Raw genomic sequence first — 18,910 nt, 5'->3', positions numbered from 1 at the left:
TTCCTTGCTCCTTAAACAGCTAACTCTTCTGCTCTGGGTTCTCTTAAAGGGAGCCTCTTGGCTGCTGATAATTTCCCAACCAGATATGATTTGCTAAGCTTCTTCTTCATTCTAAGTGTATTAGGTTGGGATTCTCTAGAGTATCAAAACCACTGTCACTTGGAGATGTTGTATACAGAAAGATTTTGATCCAGAAATGGCTTGTACCTTTGTAGAAATAGGTCAGTCCAGTCTGGCTCAAGTCAGCCTTCTGGTGACTACTCGCAGAAGTGATGAGCAGGAAGCAGGATGATGTAGCAGGGAGCGAGGACGGTGGATGCAGAGATGCGAAGTCAGCCAGATGAATCTGCCGCTACCTGTAGTCTACTAACGGTCCCTGGGCTTGGCAGGTGACACAACAGGAGCCGGAGGAGCCAGACCAGGTTGGCAAAGCAGAGAGAGCAAGGGGTACAGGCTGGTAGATGCCGAGGTCCAAAGTTGACCTGATGAATCCACCATCGGTACTCCACTGGTGGCTCCTGGGAGCAGCTCCAGCTCTGGCAGAAGTTGAGGGGTCAAAATGGATTCGACTCCGCTCAGTCTCTTCTTTCTTATACAGAAAGGCGTATGACACCAAGGTGTCATCAGACTCCAACACAAATGCTAGGTTGAGTCCCACTCCTACCCAAGAGTGTCCAGTGGACATAACCCCAGCCATCACCCCTAGTATCCGAGTTCTGGGCCAACATGAGTTTTTCTTTGTTTAGTTTAAGCCTGAGAGAACAAAGTGTGCCTGCCCTTCAGCTGCGTTTTACCTCTAAAGCTCTTTCATTGAGACTTTGCTGTCTGATGGCTGTAGACCAAGGCTAACCAACTTTGGCCAAACTCCCCATGAGAATACAAAGGGAACCTCCCATTACCTGTCAGGGTGTATCCATAGAGCCATCGTTGTTAGCTAATAACCACTGGAGAGCCTCTTAGATGGTGGATGAAGTTCACTGCTAACAGCAGTGGCTAGAAATGCACAGTGCAAATCCTCTCACTCACTTTTCTCTTTCTCTCTTCTTTTCTTTCCCAACGTTTCCATCCAGCTGATTTCTTCTAAAGCAGCAGGCAGAGAGCTAACACTGGGCCTGAGACCATGTCAGCGCTACCACTTTTCTGTTTGTAATGTACGAAATCCAGGGCTTGTTTGCAGGAATTCCTGTAAGCCCTTTGCCCGTTTTGTCAGGCATCACATGGTAAATGTGACGGGTCCATCAGCTCCCTGGGCCAGTGAGCTAGTGCTGCTGTAGCAGGAACACCAAAGGCGTGGCTTCAACAACCAGAAGCAAGGAGGCGGGAAGCCCATATTCAGGGCGCTGTCCCTAGAGGAGGTCCTGATGGCACACTGGGTAATCTGCTGAGCTGCTCACGGCCAGGGCAGCCATGGGAAATCAGCAGCAGCTCCTCAGGAAAACGACGGCACTTTCCACCCCATAAGGAGTCACCGTCTCAAAACCCATAGGAGCAGTTCTACCCTGTCCCATAGGGTCATCGCTGAGTCAGAGTTCCATTCACTCCAATGACTCGCTGGGCATGTATGTAGGCAGGCGTGCACGCACATACACACACCCGTCCCATTCCCGTGGCCCTGATAGCAGCCACAAGGAGGGCATTAACTCAGAGCCTGTCCAGTGGAAATCAAAATATCAGCAGTAACAATCCCCCTCGTGTGTTCGCACCTCAAACACCTCCACTGTAGGGTGTGCTCTCGTTCTAACATTCCTACCTACGTAGTGTGGGGAGACTCGGGAAGTTGGCTTTTCTGAGAGAATTGATCTTTGAGAGCTGGGACTTGATGTGATGAACTGCTCTCTGCCCAGTCCTGGCTCAAGGCCTTGCCACACACATTGGAGCGACGTGCTGCCCACTCGTGCATTGCCCCGATGATCAATTGTGTCATCCAGAGACCTCGCCATTGCTAACAGATTTTCAGAAGTAGACGACCACAATGTTCCTCTTTGTCTGTCTTGGTCTGGAACCTCGCCTGAAACTTGTTCACCATGAGAGCAACCACCTTCACGCCAGATGAGTGGCAGCTGCCCATGAGGTGCATTGGCTGGGAATCAAACCCAAGTGTCCCACAAGGAAGGCAAAAATTCTACCATTGAGCCACCAACCACTGCCAAAAGTAGTGACAATTGAGAAGTATCGTGGAGTTGATTTTGTCTTATTGCACCCTTCTAAGATAGAGTATCTGGAAACTTCCAGAAGAAAAGCAAATCTGTCTTAGAAGAAGGACAGCCAGAAAGCTGCTTATAAGTGAGGGTGGCAAGACTTTGTCTCACATATTCAGGGGATATCGTAGATGCACACAGTGACTGCAACCATGGGCTCAAACACAACAGCTGTGAGGGCGGTGCAGGACTGGCCATGCTCTGCTCTGTTATGGACAGAGTCGAAACTGACTTGAGAGCACCTAACAGCAAACATTCGGTCAAGGTGCATTGATAATTATTGACATATGGAATGCAAAAGTGGGAGACAGAGGAAGGACGTGTAGCTGGAAAGTGTGAACTTAGTGACAGAAATGAAGCTGGAGATCACATGAATTTTACAAGACCAATGCCTTGTTCATAGAAAATACCTTTTTCACCAACACAAATGGCAACTCTATACATGGGCTTCTCCAGATGGAACACCCAGAAAGAAAGTTGATTCCATCTGTAGGGAGAGATGATGGGGAGGCTCAATATCAGCAGCTAAACCCAGCCAGGAGCTGACTGGAACAGACCATCAGTTGCTCATATGTACAAGTCCATGAAAGCCAAAATACGACCTTGAATCTATCTCACCTGAACTTCAGGAACAGATTTGCTGCATTGAACATTAATGACAGAAGACCTGATGAGCTGTGGGAAGACAACATCAAGACCATCAACATTCATGAAAAAATCAAAAGGTCATTCAAAAGACAGGAAAGAAAGAAATGGAGGGGGGATGTCAGAAGAGACTTTGACACTTGCTCTTCGTCGTAGAGTAGCTAAGGCAGAGGGAAGAAATAAAGACGTTGAGGAGCTGAATAGAAAACTTCAAAGTGGAGCTCAGGAAGGCGAAGTAACATATTATAATGAGATGTGCAAAGACCTAGAATTAGGCAAACAAGAGGGAAGAACACACTCAGCCTATCTTAAAGGGAAAGAACTCAAGAAAAATTGAAGTCTTGAACTATGATATTGAAAGATTATGGGCAAAACACTGAATGATACAAGAAGCATCAAAAGAAAATAGAAAGAATTAAATTACTGTAACCCCCCCAAAAAACCAAAACACTACGTAACATTCCACCATTTCTGGAGGTAGCATATGAATAAGAATCCACAGAAGGTGTGCTAAAAGCATTATCCACAAACAAGGCGCCAGGAATTGATGAGTATCAATTGGAATCTTTCAACCAGTTAATGAAGCACCGGGAACACTCACCGATCTCTGCCGGGAAATTTGGAAGACAGCTACCTGGCCAACTGATTGGAAGAGATCCGTGTTTGTTCCCATTCAAAGAAAGATGACCCAATAGAATGCTCAAATTATAGAACAATATCATTGATATCACATACAAGTGAAATGTTGCTGAAGATCAATAAAGACTGCAGCAGTCCATTGACGGGGAGCTCCCAAAAGTTGAGACCAGATTCAGAGGAAGACGTGGAATGTGAACGTTGGACAATGAATAAAGGAGAAAGAAGAATTAAAAATCGATTCTTTGAATTGCGGTGCTGGCAAAGAGTATTACAAGTCCGTGGACTGCTAAAAGGACGGACAAACCCGCCTTCCAAGAAGTACCGCTGTCAATACTTCGTCTTACATACTCTGGACATAATGTCAGGAGAGAGCAGTCCCTGGAGAACAGGCCGTCATGCTTGGTAAAGCGGAGGAGCAGGGAAAAGAGAGCAAGGGCCTCAAGGAGGTGCAGTGACACCGTGACTGCCACACTGGGCTCACGCCTGGGAACAATTGTGAGGCTGGCCCAAGAGGGCCGCGTTTTGCTGTGTGGGTCATAGAGTTGCTGTGGGTTGGAACGGACTTCAGTCCTGGCTGCCCTCCCGGGCCGGAGCCACCTTTGCCCGTCCAGCTCTAGGAGACCGCAGTTGCCCCAGACCTAGCGCCTCCTCGCTTCCATCAGGACTGCAGCCCGCCTCGGCCGCTTGCCTTCGGGCTTTTCCATGCTCCAGAGGACATAGGCCATCAGAGTGGTCTGTCTGGACTTAGCTCGCCTTCCCGCCCTCTGAATCTCGTGGTGCTGCTAGAGCAGAACTGGGTGGCTTTCATGAACAGGAAATGAAGCTCTTCAAGTTTAGGCAGCTGGCTCTCGGGGAGGCTCCGTGGCCACTCGGGGGGTGGGGGGTATCCTTGTCTTTGTTTCTCAAATGCTCTGTTGGCCTCCCTTAGAGACCTCCTTCACCTGGCATCTGCCTTTCCCCAGTTGGTCATTACTTGCTTCTGTGCCTTATCTACTCTTCGGGATCTTACCATATCTCAAGGTGATGAGCTGTTTAAGACCTGGCCTTGGCCTCATTAGCAAAGACAACCTTTCCCCCAGATGGCGTTACATCCAGCGGTGTACTAATCCCCACCCCTCGCATGCAGTGAGTTCCACCGCAGAGTCGAGCTGCGCCATCGGGAGTCCCGGATGCCATCGTTTGAGGAGCAGGCTCTGCCCCGTCTGTGCCCCACGGAGCAGCTGGTAGATGCGAACTGCCCACTTTGGATTAGCAGCCGAGCGAGTGCTCAGGCACTTCACACCCAGAGCTCTTTCTCCGTGGGTGTAGAGGGTTAGGATTTGCAGTACATAGTTGGGGGGGGGGAATAATTTGATCCTCTGGAGGGAGGGGTGTAGAAACACGGCGTAATCCAGCCGTCTTTCCCAAAGAAACTTTCTGCTCTGCCTGCGGTAGCCTCCACCCCGAGTTTCCTGTGGCCCTGAGGGGCTGCTTCAGCCACCTCCTCAGTCAGACCTTGGCTGGGGATCCGCGATGGAATGGGAGAATGTGTGCCACGGGTGATTTTGTGACAGAACTCTCGGGCATCCTGGGCCAGGCCTCGAACAGGAATCCTGTGTGAACGTACTTTCCACGTTGACTGAGCCCAGCCCCACTCGGACCTGTTGCACCGCTTACACGTGTGACGGTCGCACTGCTGGGAGAATCTTGCTCATCCTTTCAGGGTGCTGCATTCACACCAAGGACATGCAAAGGTGGACAGAGAGCTCTTGTTTCCAATGCCTTTCATCAGTTAGGGGCTTAGTCCATGAGACCTTACAGGCACTGACCTTATGATGAACATCCTGTCCAAGTTGTCAGCAGGACAACTGGTTGTTGTAAACAAACAAACTCACTACCATCAAGTTGATGTCGATTCACCTCCCCCCTGTACGACTGAGTAGAACTGCCCCTGTGAGTGTCCAAGACTATAACTCTTTACAGGAGTAGAAAGCCCCATCTTTCTCCTTTGGGGCGGCTGGGAGTTTCAAACTGCCGACCTTGCAGGAGCAGCCCCACGCTTAACCTGACAGTGCTGTAACATACCTCATGAGTCTGTGGGAAGACGAAAAGGGAACCGGGGCATCTGCATCCACAGGATCCCTCTTCTGCCCACAGCCTAATGAGGCATCGGCCACTGTCAGCTTCACTTCTCGTGTGTGTCTGAAAATAAGCCACACGGAACCTGTCTTCCATTCAGCCCACCTGCACGCGGCGTCCAGGGACCTCCGTTACTCCCTTTACCTTGTGGCCGGTTCTCGCCTTCTCTCCCAGTATCGTTCCAGCACTTCGACCCACTGCACCCTGAACTTCCATCCGTGCCGTAGGGCGACTGTCATTTTGATCTCATACAGATAATCCTGTTCATGGCAAAATTCTCTACGCATGTTTGGGCTAAACTTTGTTTCGTTTGAAGCTGGCTTCAGGGAATAGTTTCTGTTCCAGGTTTACCTGTGATCACAGGGCAGTAGGATTGGGTTGGGGCTCCCCCATTTCAGGGGGCCCAGTGGGTCTGTTTGTCATCCGCATTTGGGAAGCTGTTCCACATGTTTTCCTCCTCTGGTAATGATTCCCGAGTTAAAAACCCAAGCACTCGCTGCCACTGAGTTCACTGCAACTCCGCACCCTGTAGGACAGGCTAGCGCTGCCCCCGTGGGCTTCCGAGTCGGGCACTCTTTATAGGCATAGAAAGCCACGACTTTTTCCTGGTGGTTTCAGACTGCCGACACTGCGGTTCGTAGCCCATCAGATAGCAGCCACAGCACCAGGCCTTGCATGTTACAGAGAGACAATAACGTGGTGAAGGGAAGCCACTTCTCCAGGGCACATACAGTCAAACCTGCTTCTGAGAGTTGGAACCAACTCAGCAGCAGTGGGTGGTAGGCCAGCTCCCTTCCGGAGCCCGGTGACTCAACCTTTAGTGCCAGCCGCCTGGCAACGGTTCTTGTCCCCGACGCCCAAGGCAAGAATCAGCCACAAGAAAACACAGACTGGAAGTCACAAAATGTGGTGGGCTCGAGCGTCAGCCCATGTGCTAAATCTGGGTGAGCCTGGACACATCACTGGGCTGCTGTGGGCCCAGCTTCCCACCTGTGTCAAAGAGGGCATGGGTTTCCACTGGCTCCTCCGAGCCCTGGGGCCCTCTGCAGCCCCGCATGGGCAGAGCGGCACGCCCTTTCCCTCTTGCCCTCTGGGGCTCAACGCAGGACGCTGCTTAGAGCAGTGGGGGAAGTGTCCGTGGCGCAGAATAAATCTTATTTATGTGTTCTTTGTTAGAGATGAACTTGTTTGTCACTCAGGACTCCCAGTCCACCTCAGTTTTACTTTCCTATCGCTAAGGTAAATCTTAAAAACAAACAAACCCCGAATTTTCAAAAGAGCGCTTCCAGTAATAACCCCTCCCGGAGGCCTGAGATTTAGGACGCTGGAGCTGTGATTTGTCCTTGCAAAGTGCAGTGGCTTCTTCCATTGCAGGAGAAGGGAAATCAATGTGCCCGTTAAGTGAATGTTTCCTTCCCTCCCAGCGGAGCGACTTGGGGCGTGTGTATCAGGAAGGCCCCGGGAGGTGATTGTGTCCTGAGCTGAGAGCAAGGCAGGGGCCCCTCCCTTGGTCTCGGGGACTTGGTCCCTTAGTCTGAGCTCAGGGAGCAGCAAGGAGTCTCGAGTCTCGCTGCAAGCCTGCTGGTGTCTTTTCCCCGCAGAGAAGCCGCTGCTGCTGAGCAGACACTCTTTAGATGGCTCCAAGCTCACGGAGAGAGCCGAGGCCGCGCAGCCCCTGTGGATCACACTGGCGCTGCAGAAGCAGAAGGGCTTCCGGGAGCAGCAAGCCACGCGGGAGGAGAAGAAGCAAGCCCGGGAAGCCAGGCAGGCAGAGAAGCTCTCCAAGGACGGCGTGAGTGGCTTCCCGTGCGCCCTGTTGTTTGGCCGTTGCCTTCCTGCGGGGTGTTTCTTCCTCGAGTGATGGAGAGCACTGGGGGCTTGGTGCCGCCATGTGCGTTCCAACTCATAGCCACCCCTGCACATCAGAACGACCCCCCCCCCCCCGGCCTGCGCCAGCCTCGCGATTGACCCTGCCCGTGAGCCCGTGGTGGCAGCCGTGTCCATCCAGCTCCTGAAGGGCCTTCCTCTTTACACCACCCCTGTACTTTACCAAGCAGGATGCCCTTCTGCGGACACTGGTCTCTCCTGACACCACGTCCTAAGTATGCTAGACAAAGTCTCACCGCCCTTGCCTCTAAGGAGCATTCTGGCTGTCATCTGAAAATCAGCCGAGGAAAATCTTGTGGATCAGAACCGCCCAGCCCACAGCTGGCCCTGGGGATGATGGCACAGGACCCGGTAGCGCTTGATTCCATTGTGCACGGCGCCCCGATATCAGGCTCACTCCAGAGCAGCAGGTCACGTGCGCACGGTTCTATCAGAAATCCGAAAGTGGTTCTATTGGAGCAGTGAGTTGAGAGGCAATGGGGAGCCTTCCTCTGTGGCCCTGGCTTTGTGGTTCGGTTCCATGTGGCACCCATTGCTCCTAATGCAGCCCAAGCCCCCGTTGGGAGGGAGCAGAGTGGAAGGGGCTGGCAGGCAGCAACCCTGAGATCTGTGTCCTCCTCGGAGAGCCTGCTTCATGAGCGTTCTCTGTGCCCCCAGGTCAGTGCCAGCTCTCAGCCTGAAAGCACCGGCAGAGCTGGTCCTCTGCACAGGTCCGCAGCCCCGGCAGCAGAAGAGATGAAGCCCGCCGAGACGGCAGTGTCACGGCTGGAGCGCAGAGAGCAGCTGAAAAAGGCCAGCACTCTTCCTACATCGGTGACAGGTAGGCTGCAGGGCCATTCCTAGGTGGGGACAGCCGCAGCTCTCTCTCTCAAAGGACACTCTCTTGTCTACTCTTTAATGTCCAATACATCCATGAAGCTCGGGTGGTTCAGAGGTAGAATTCTCCGTTTCCACCCCAGGCGACCCCAGTTCAGTTCCTGGCCCACAGCGCCTCAGGCACAGCCTCTGTCCATCTGTCCATGGAGGGTGCAAGTTGGTACGATGTTGCAGGTTTCTTTCAGCAGAGCCTCCAGACTAAGATGAACCAGGAGGAAAGACTTGGAGTTGTACTTCTGAAAATCGCCCCTGAAATCCCGATAGACCAATCGCCCCTGAAATGCCTGGTCCTGTGCCCAAAGGACCATGGGGAATGGCACAGGACCGGGCAGCATTCTGTTCTGTTGTGTAGGAAGCCAGCGTAAGTCAGAGGCCAACCTGAGAGTACCTAACCCTTTAGTGGTACAAAAATTAAAAATGAAATTTAAAGATATATCAAAAGCCAAATTTGACAACACACCTGGATTATTTATAAAAAGAATCTTTTCCAGCTCTGCACAACTGAGATGGGAGAGCACTCTGGACAGCACCATGCATCCAACAGGCGCTGTAACAAGCAGAGCACCCGAAATATTTTCCAAAGATGAACTATTAAGCCCCAGTCTGACAGCTTAGGAATACTATTGGCAGGTAGCTCTCCTCCTTTCCCATCCAGTTCCACGTTTTATTCAGATAAGCCTGGTTGTCAGGCAGTACATATATAAATAGAGTACCTAAAAAAATACTCAATTAGTATCATTTGTTAGTGGGCTAAGCATTAGGTTGCTAATCACAAGTTTAGCAGTTTGAAATCAGCCATCCTGACGGAGAAAAGTGAGACTTTCTGCTCTCCTTTTTTCTCTGTCCCCCTTCCCCCTCCCTGACCATCCCCCTGCTCTCATGATATCGCTCCTCCCACTACTGTTCCTGAGGGGTTTGCCTGTCATGGATTCCATGTGATGAGAGCTCTTATCTGTACCAATATATGTTTTCCAGTCTAGCCAGATTTGTACAGTAGACCTGGGTCCTGGTAGTGGGGGTGGAGGAAGCATTCAGGAACTAGAGGAAGGATGTGCATTTCGTTGGTGCTATACTGCACCCTGGTTGACTCCTCCCTTCCATGTACCCCTTCTGTGGGGGATAGCTAATTGTCGACAGATGGGCTTTGGGTCTGCACTCCAACTCTCCTTGTTTGCATCGATATAGTTGCTTTAGATCTTCTGATACCTGATCCCATCGACACCTCATGATCACACAGGCTGTGTGATGTGCTTCTTCCATGTGGGCTTAATTGCTTCCCTGCTAGATGACTGCTTGTTTAACTTTGAGACCTGTATCTTTTGGTAGCCGGGCACCATCCACTCTTTACCACATTGCTTCTGCACCCAGTTTGCCATCTTCTCTCTTAAAGAGTTACAACCTCAACAACCCATCGGGAAAGTTCTACCCTGTCTCGTAGGGATGGAATCTACTCGGTGGCACTGAGGGTTTGAGTTACACACTAGGTGGCAGAAACAGTTGTGCTCAACTGCTAAATTCTGAAAAATAAGAAGAAGCAGCCTGGCGATCTGTTTCTGTTAAGATTGCTGCTGGGGGAGAGACCTAGCAATCTACTTCTGAAAACCCCATGGGCACAGCCCCGCTCTGATTCACATGATGCCACCGTGAATCCAAATCCGTTCCATGCCACCGACTGCGAAAACATACCCCAAGGCGGTGAGATGTCAACACAAAAATTGTACAGATATGACAAGATAATATTAATTTATAAATCATCAAGGGTCCATGAGGGAGGGGGAAGCAGGGAAGGAGGGGGAACAATGAAGAACTCAAGTAGAAGGCAAATGTTTTGAGAATGAGGATGGCAACAAATGTACAAATGTGCTTGACACAATGGATGGATGGATGGATTGTGATGAGAGTTATAGGAGCCCCGATAAAATGATTTAAAACAAAAAAATAAAGAAGAAAATGAGAAACGGGGGGGGGGCAGGGGGGAATTGTGTAGAATCATAGGAACGACTGGGACCCAGGCCAGAGCAAAGGCAAATTCCCGTCTCCCAGACCAGGGGTGAAGACAAAGAGCTCACAACTTTACAAATGCCCCAAGCAAGTGGCTCGCCAGGTGCTATGGAGTTAATGAAAGGACTGGAGGCACAAGACTGAAGAGGATGCTAAGGAAATGAAGGGGTAGAGTGGAAACCAAGTCAAAATTCTCGACTTGAAAAATACATTATTTAAAGGATGCAAATATCTTTATCACTGTGCCGCTGGCTTTCCCTTTAATGTTGTATAATAAACATTTTCATGTTGCTACAGCCCAGATGTCTCCAGGTTAACAAAGAGACTCTGTACTCTGAAGAGGAGCTGCTCCTTCGGGATGCAATAGATTAGCAGGTGGCTCTCTGTTTCCTTAAAGATTTACATTTGGAGCCATTCTACTCTGTACTGGTGGATCAGTATGTGTCGGAGTTGACCCAGGCCAGCAGTGGGTTTGGTTTGGGGCTTTGATGAAGTATTTGCCTTTTCTGTCAATCAGCATTTTCTGAAGATGGGTTAGGTGTAGCTCATTGCCAAAGGTGCTGACTATGGCCCAAAGATAAGACACGAGCTCTCATCTAAGGTGGTGGTTCCCTGATAGCACTCCTAATTTCCCTGCAGAGGACATAGGTTCGATCCCCAGCCAATGCACTTCAAGGCCTGCCACTACTCATCTGTGAGTAGAGGCTTGCAAGTTGCTGTGATGTTGAACAGGTCTCAGCAGAGCTTCCAGACTAAGATGGACTAGATAGAAAGGCCTGGTGAACAGATTCTGGAAATCAGCCAGTGAAAACCCTATGGATCAAATATGCAACCAGTCAATCATGAGGAGGGTCCAGGTCTGGGAAGCATGGCATTCCATCATGCGGGGTCCCCATGAGTCAAGAACCAACAGCAGTTAACAACAACAGGTCTAGTACAGAAACCAATAGGTATGCCAAGGGGAAGCTTAAAGAAAAGATTGAAAGTCAGGAGAGCTGGCACCGTCAGAGGGGCTGTGGTTGGTCAAGGAACTTTGGACGACATCAGCCAGCTAGGTTCCAAGTGCTGAGTTGAGCTGACTTCCTTTGTGGCTAAAGTAACCAGATAGCTCCTCCGTATTTTGCAGGTATCGGTTCTGTATACAGAGCATGAAGTTCCCAAGAAGTCTCAGAAATCAGAATGAGCTGTTACTCTATAGGCAACAGTGTTATCACTTAGCTTTCTGCTCCTACATCTGAAACTAGGATATTCTCACACCCGAGGGCCCGGAAACTTCCCTCTCTGTGTTTCGTTGAATTTTCCTGTCTGAACCAAATAAACGTCTGGTACACCCTGACATCATTTTTAAAATATCATTTCAGACAATTCTGACTTAATTCTTTTCTCCTTCTCTTTCAAAACCAAATCCAGTGGAGATCTCGGATTCCACTCCCCACTCGCCGCTGGTGAAAGAAGTCCCGAAGAGGTTCTCCACGCCGGACGCTGCCCCCGTGTCCACAGAGCCAGCCTGGTTGGCTTTGGCCAAGCGGAAAGCCAAGGCCTGGAGCGACTGCCCGCAGATTATTAAGTAAAAGAGGGGCTCTTCGTCTGTTCCTGAGGCCTGATTTTGGCTCCTTTCTTGCCCTTTTATTTTATTTATTTTTTTAGATGAGGGGGGGTGGGGGGGTGGAGGAGCGAGTTAGAAAAAAGACGCATGTCTCATTGGCTCTAGAATAACATTGAGAAACTGAACTGGCGGCCTTCAGTAGCGAGAGTGGATTTGCACAACCCTGGGTCTTGGTGCCTTGAGCTCCTCCAAGTTCTAAGAGAAGGTCCCATTCAAAGGACCCCTAACTACCCCATGAGCCACAAACTCCTGACATGAGCCTGCCATGCCCATTCCCCCGCCCTTCCCCACCCGACAGTGGATGCCTGCCAATCTTTGTAATGGTGTTTTGATTCTCGACTCTGAGCTTTTGTTGCGCAGGCACGCACGCGTGTTTTGTTTTATGTTTTGTTTTGAATCCCAAATGTTTACCTACCACCTGGGTGAGGATTTCTGCCCTTTCCTCAGTTAACGCTGACAGGACCACATCTAGATGGAGACAGGAAGGCCTGCTCTCGTGAACACAGGGAGAAACCGTCCCGGCTCCTAAGGCTGCACCCCTGGGGGCTTCCTTGGCTTAGTCCCTTTCACTTGTCCCCAGTACTCACTCATCCACCAATTGCCCCACCTGGTTCCGGGGGCGTTGTTTGTTACCATCTCCAAGAAAGGAAATTGTGTGTCTCAGCTCTCAGTTCTTGTTCCTTCTAGTGTAGTGGTTCTTCAGGTGACCAGACTTCACCCCAAACCTTCTGAATCTGACCCTGTGAGGCCGGGGCCAGGAATATAGAGATTGTTCAGGTGGATCCTGGTCTCAGCCCTCACCTCGGGAATTTACTATAAGCTGTGTGGAGGGGCTGTTGACAGGCTGGGACTCTGGAGAGTGCCCAGAGGTCTTCGGGGAGCTTGGCTAGAAGCTCCGCATGCACGATGTGGAGTCCTCTGTACCAAGGACTGCCTGCAGGAAGCTTTCAGTTATGTGTTTTTCTCTTAGCCCTACTTGGGTTTTTCATAATTGGGTCCAGCTATTCAGCAGTATTTCTACCTTAGAACATTCACCCCGCTCCCTGCGGTAAGCATCTCAGGAGTTTCCAGTAGCCTTGTTACTGAGCGTAGAGAGAGGGGATTGGGCAGCTTGAAAGACATCTACATTCACTCTTTGTTTCCCTATATTGCCTTCCCATGAAATAATCAGGCCAACAAACCCACAGTTTGCTGGTGCTAACTTTCTAATTCACGGGGCTGGCATATTCCTCTTTTCTTAGTTGCTGACCCCAAAATATATCCTCTGCCGGCTTCTTTCCTCCGTCATCACTTTCCTTTGTGCCTACGCAGTATGCAATGTTGGAGTCTCTCATTTGCCCTGAAGGAAGGAGGAGAGCAAAGCTATTGGCCACAGAAAGCATTTCATTTCTGGGAACAGACAGCTCCGCCTCGCAGTAGCAGCTGGTATTGCACCCTTGCAAGTTGGACGTACTAGTATGTTCACCAGACCGTCAGACTGTTAGGAATGAATGCAACTTTAACTTTGCTTTGTTTTATGTTTGACTGTGGAGAGCAATTCCTATTCCACTGCGCGTTTTTCACACTCGTGCTCATTTCTAAATCTGTGGGTCGGCCTCAGTTTCCCTGGGTTTCCTCCCTAATGACACATGTTTTCATGAGGCCTGTCCTACTGAGAGCCATGGAAGACTTTGTCTTACATCCTGTGTAAACTTTGGTGCCTACACAGTCATGGCAGAAAAAGAGTCTGGGAATTAAATCATTCACAAAGTCTGGTCGACAGTCATCTCTGTACCGGCATACAACACAGGGGGAATAGTTTAGCTACAATTTTTTACATCAAAGTCCTTTTAAAATGAGTGCACCGCAGAAAGGAGCGTCTCAGTTCTCATTTCCACAACTTCTAAGGGTCCACATCTAACATTTCACGAACAAGGTCACCCCAAATTTGCACTAAATACCAATGAAGTGTTATTTTACTTTAGTTATGTTCCAGCCTCTTCTGTTCAACATCCTGGGGGGAATTATGTAATGTAAAACCATATACAAAAATTCAACAGTTCTTTTCTTTTTAAATGAATGATTGCTATGGTAAACACAAGCTTAACTCTTTTAAAATTTAAATCTAAATATGCTTCTGGCGAGGTTATAGATGGTTAACCTCTGTTCATAGACATATATAAAATTAGAGGGGGTCTTTATTTTTAATTTTCAAGTGCAATTGTTTCTTACAGACATGATTCATTACTATTAAATTATCATTTTAGTCAGTTATTTGCAAATTTATAGTATGTGTTCATTGTCTCTTGTGCTTAGTTTAAAGCAGAAACACTAGTTACAAGTGTCTTGCAATATTTTTTACCAACATTAAGTAGAGACTTAAAATGAAAATTCCTTAGTGTGATTTTAATATTATTTTGAGACTTTTGGTTGTATAAAGTTTTCATGTAAAGTGTCCATTATTGAAGGAAAAAGATCTTTCAATAAAAAATACCCACAAGATCTTCAGCACTGGTGGAGTTTGCTTTTTGTGAACTTTTTATTAATTGCAATGACTCTCTACAAGCACTTGTATTTATAGTTTTTGTTGAACAAGACAAAGTTCTAGGCATTACTGTATTAAAAAACAGACCATACAAACAGTAGCGGGTTTGGGGCTTGTTTGTGGGTTGGTTTTAAGATCATGTGCATGTACTATGCGTTGTATATGCTATTTACGTGGGTGCGTTGTTGGCTAAAATACCGTATGTGGGACCTTTACTTTTCACTGGAGGTTTTTTTTGGATTTTTTTAAAAAGAAAAGTAATGATCAGGGGCAAATAAAATGTTTAAGCTGACCCTAAGTTGGAACTGGTGACCCCTGGGGAGGCCTGCTGGTTAAGTGCTCAACTGTAATGAAAAGCCTGGTATGGGTCAAACCTATCCGAAGGTACGGAGGAAGAAAGGTCTGGTGATCTGGTTCCGAAATGTCACAGCCTTGAAAACCCATCCACTACCATCAAGTCACTTCCAACTCTGGGACACAATAGACCTCCTTCAGGGTTCCTGAGGCTGTGAATCGTTACCACCGCAGATAGCCGCGTCTTTCTCGGGAAGAGCATCTGGTGGGTTTCAACTGCCATCTGTGCAGTCAGCAGCCCAACCCGTGGACCTTAGCCCTAGTGCCGCGGGCTCCTTATACCAAGAGAAGTAGCGGTTAAACTCCTAAGCAGCTCCAGCTTTGATTTTGGCTTGGTTGGTTGGTTGGTTGGTTGGAGTCAGGAAGTTCAATTGATTGGTGGGCATGGGTCAACAGGACACTGTGCTTCCCAGGCCTTCGTGAGTGCAGGGCTCACCACTTGTCCAGCGGGCGGTGGTTGGGGATGTATTTGACTCTACAACCATCTGGAATGAGGCCCTTCTCAGTCCCCGTGTCTTCAAATTCATCAACATTAAACTTGGTAAAGTCCCACTTATTGGAACTCTAGCCTCCTGGCTGGCACCCTGGGAACTGGATCTTAGCCCTGCTTAAGGCCTCAAATCACATGCTCCGTGTTTTGAAGCTTGGTACACATGGACATAATGACTTAGCCACAAGCATGTCGCATTCCAGTCTTGAGTCTGGACTGGGGACAACAGGTTAGCAAGGTCAGAAACATTAAGAAGAAAAGGGCTGTCTCCGATGCCCCTTAGGGCAGCCTAACACACCAACAGCCTGCTGTTTGCAGCCCCTGCACACCAGCTTCGACAGGTGTGTTAGTCTGGGTACTTTAGAGAAACAAATCCACAGAAACTCATGTATAAGAGTTTTATATAAAGTGCACATCAAGAAAACATCCCAACCCAGTGCTGCCCAAGCCCACAAGTCAAACTTTAGCCCATTTATCTGACACCAATCCACAAAGTCCTCCTCCATCTCACAAAACATGATGCCGACTGCAGGAGGAAAGCCAAATCAGTGAACGTGTAAGCATTTCAGCGCTGGCAGGGGTCTCCGCACGGCTGCTGCAGCACCCAAGGCTGCATCTGGGTAGGTCCATGCACCTTCGCCTCAGGGACGGCTTGCAGGAAGTGAGCCTTGCCAGCTGAAACAGGGAACTGGCTAAGGCAGCTGCACCCTGGTCCGACCATCAGAAATCAAGAGACCTGAGAACTAGAAAGGCGAGGCTCACGGAGCCACTTATCCCTCCACCCTTCAATTAACTTCACGTGTTTATTGGCCATGTTGGCACAATAAACTAACTACCTCAACAGGGAAGACAATAGCCACCTTTAATTGGCTGGAGATAAGAAATTGTAAGGAAAACCAAGACACTGGTTTTCATGTACAACACCCACTTCTCACTGAGGGACATGATTAGCTTTCAAAGAGCAGGCTCTTAGGCAAAGGTGAAGGATGAGATCATGAAGTGGAGGGTGGCTACCTTGATACCGCCAGTTACTCTCGCCTCACTCCTTGCTGTTTGATGTACACTGTTAATGTGCCAAATAACTTGGTATTTTCATTATTGTCATGGATGCAACATGTCAGATAACTAGTCATTTAGGGCTGTGTCCTGAACTTTTGAAATGATAGGGAGAAGACAGCTGGTTTTGGTGAACTTTGGGCTCACACTACCTCAAACTGAGTACTAGCCCAAGACTCTGGTTTCCATTCAGCACCGCTTTGTGGTTTATGATCCTGTGGGTCAGGAACTAGATGCCTGGCACCCCAGGAACTAGATGGCTTGCGCAGCTGGAGGTGGATGGGAATGGTTCAACGAGCCGTATGTGCAGGGCCTTGCTTGTCACTGTCAACTGGGTTGCTTCAGTTCTCTGTAGTCTCAGCGGCTTTCAGTACATGGCCGCTCCAGCAGGTGGCCAAATTTACAACCAGGGCTTATCAAAGATCACCGAAGTAGTTATTGTCAGGACTTCTTAGGGCGTACTTAGACTTGGGAGTGGCAATCAATGCCCCCTCCACCCCACCCCCACCCTATTGGTTAAAGCAAATCATAGGCCAAACCCAGATGGAAGGGAAAGGGGCTGCATAAAGGGCAGACCACCAGAAGGTAGGGGTCACTGGAGCTACAGTGTGACACACTCTCACGCCCCCTCGTGTCAAAGGGCTTATGAAGGAGACGTGATACCAGGCAAATGCAAGCACAGGCCAAGTGTCATAGGATAAATGAAGCCGCAACTAAACTTTCAGAAAAATCATCCTTCTTTGGAGAGTTGTGTTTTCTCTTTCCTAGTTTTTATTGTGTTACCCCCCAGTCAGTGAGACAAAGATGCTCCGGCACCAAATCTAATACAATGAGAAACAGTTAGACTTGCCAGCAAGCTTCAGATATTAAAAACCGAGGAAAGGAGGGAGATACATCAACTTGGAAAGTATAAATATTTTATTTAATTCTATATTGGCACCACGTTCACGTCAAAGTGCAAATGAGGAGCCCAATTCAATAAACAGTTCTTAAGTTTGAAAACCTTTTGTAGTGGATCTCAGTGTAACCAGTAACATCACATGATAAAGCTTTTCATCCATTACACACCTTCTGACCTTTTGCTTCCCTGCAAGGAGCTTTTAAAAAGATGACTTTATCTTTTTCAGTTAGAAAATTAGATTATCGACAGCCTAAATTTTAAAAAGTTAGGAAATAAATTGATATAGTTCATTCTCTAAATAACTCATTTTTAACAGCTCATATGAAGTTCCCAGAAGAAGCAAAATTTAGTTGCCCTCCAATAAAATATAGTATACATTTAACAAAAATAAAACATTTAATGTAAGCCTCTCTGCATAGCTCTAAAATTGTAAAATAATCTTTTTAGACATGTTATATAACCAGTAAGCACTACACCTGATAATTTTTCATTGCTACCCCACTAAATCCAGACAATAAACATAATTATTTCTACACCCAATAACAAGCATTGATTCCCAGACCACAGGGGAAGAGAAGGCTTCGCCAGGGAGTTCATATACACTTTGCAGTTGTCCACTCTTTGATTCCAAGACCCACAGCTTCCCATCGGTAGATGCTGCTGCCAGCAGCGTCTGGGCACTAGAACGGTGGTCCTGAAAAGTAAATGGTGTTGCGTACACCCTTGAAGTCACTTGAAATTTCCACTGGAGTTGCCCTTTCATGTTACAACAGTAGATAAAGCAATCGTGAGAACCAAAAAATATCTCTTGTTCTGATGCCGAGGTACACGGGGATGAGAAGATTGGTGCACCGGTAGAGAACTGCCAAACCTGGAAGGGGTGATGCAAGCAAGGAGATGTCATTCATCTGACTTTATCCATTTCCCCCCAAAGGTAAGCAACGTAGGCATTTAAATAGTGACTGCATAGAGAAAAACAGTGGCATTTCCTGAAAGCAACCAGCACACAGTTCACTTCTGCCCCAATGGTACAATCCAGAGCAAAAGTCACTGAAGAATTAATAATTCTATGATTTGTTCTTATGGATTGTCACAAAGTAAACTGGTTTTGAACCATTCAGGAGTTCATTCTAGGAATTTCCGATGCCCAAAGAGGACCCCGCTCACTGACTCTGATGTCCCTTTAAAACTGGATCTATGCCCTTGATTTGGGGAGAAGGAAGTACAGCACTGTGTGCCCTGTTTAAGTAAGAGCTTTGGACAAATTCAATGCTGAGTTGTGTGTCTGCCCTGAAAATAAAGTGTTTATTATGAAACTACTATGAACAAACCTGTTGGCAAAAATTTTGAAATACAGTCATAAGAAAGAAAAGCCACCGAGTAAGATCGTGTTTACAAAGGTACGCCTGCAGCAACATCACGGAATGCGGAAACCGAGCAGCAGTCTCTCAGGCTCACCCTTCAAGCGGGAGGCACTGCGACTGCATTTGCATGTCTCACTCCTCAGGAGTGTCATGGTGAAAAGTGATTCTAATGAATGGCTTCAGGACAGATTGGCATGCAGAGGGAAAGGCTCTGTCCAGGCTCTCAGGGGTGACTGCAGAATACAAAAGCA

The 18,910-nt window shown here is 48.3% G+C and overlaps 2 protein-coding genes across 7 annotated transcripts in view; one reads left to right on the top strand and one right to left on the bottom strand.

The window, feature by feature from the left end:
• CRACD (capping protein inhibiting regulator of actin dynamics) overlaps positions 1-14,433 on the top strand; it is a 154,753-nt gene extending 140,320 nt beyond the window's left edge. Inside the window, exons 8-10 of the mRNA XM_075544285.1 lie at positions 7,202-7,392; positions 8,145-8,307; positions 11,775-14,433. Coding sequence (XP_075400400.1) covers positions 7,202-7,392; positions 8,145-8,307; positions 11,775-11,935 — 515 coding nt within the window. The 3' untranslated portion in view covers positions 11,936-14,433. The remainder of the gene's footprint in view (positions 1-7,201; positions 7,393-8,144; positions 8,308-11,774) is intronic.
• A 2,861-nt stretch (positions 14,434-17,294) lies between these two features.
• Positions 17,295-18,910, bottom strand: part of AASDH (aminoadipate-semialdehyde dehydrogenase) — a 32,025-nt gene continuing 30,409 nt past the window's right edge. For 4 of the 6 annotated variants that reach the window (XM_075544279.1, XM_075544278.1, XM_075544280.1 and 1 more), the window contains exon 15: positions 17,295-18,166. In XM_075544279.1, the coding sequence (XP_075400394.1) occupies positions 17,789-18,166 (378 nt within the window). In that variant the 3' untranslated portion in view covers positions 17,295-17,788. The remainder of the gene's footprint in view (positions 18,167-18,910) is intronic. The other 2 variants (XM_075544282.1, XM_075544283.1) reach the window with 1 other exon arrangement.

This window comes from Tenrec ecaudatus, chromosome 3 (assembly GCF_050624435.1).
Source record: "Tenrec ecaudatus isolate mTenEca1 chromosome 3, mTenEca1.hap1, whole genome shotgun sequence".
NCBI lineage: Eukaryota > Metazoa > Chordata > Mammalia > Afrosoricida > Tenrecidae > Tenrec > Tenrec ecaudatus.
This window is presented reverse-complemented; position numbering and strand designations above follow the sequence as displayed.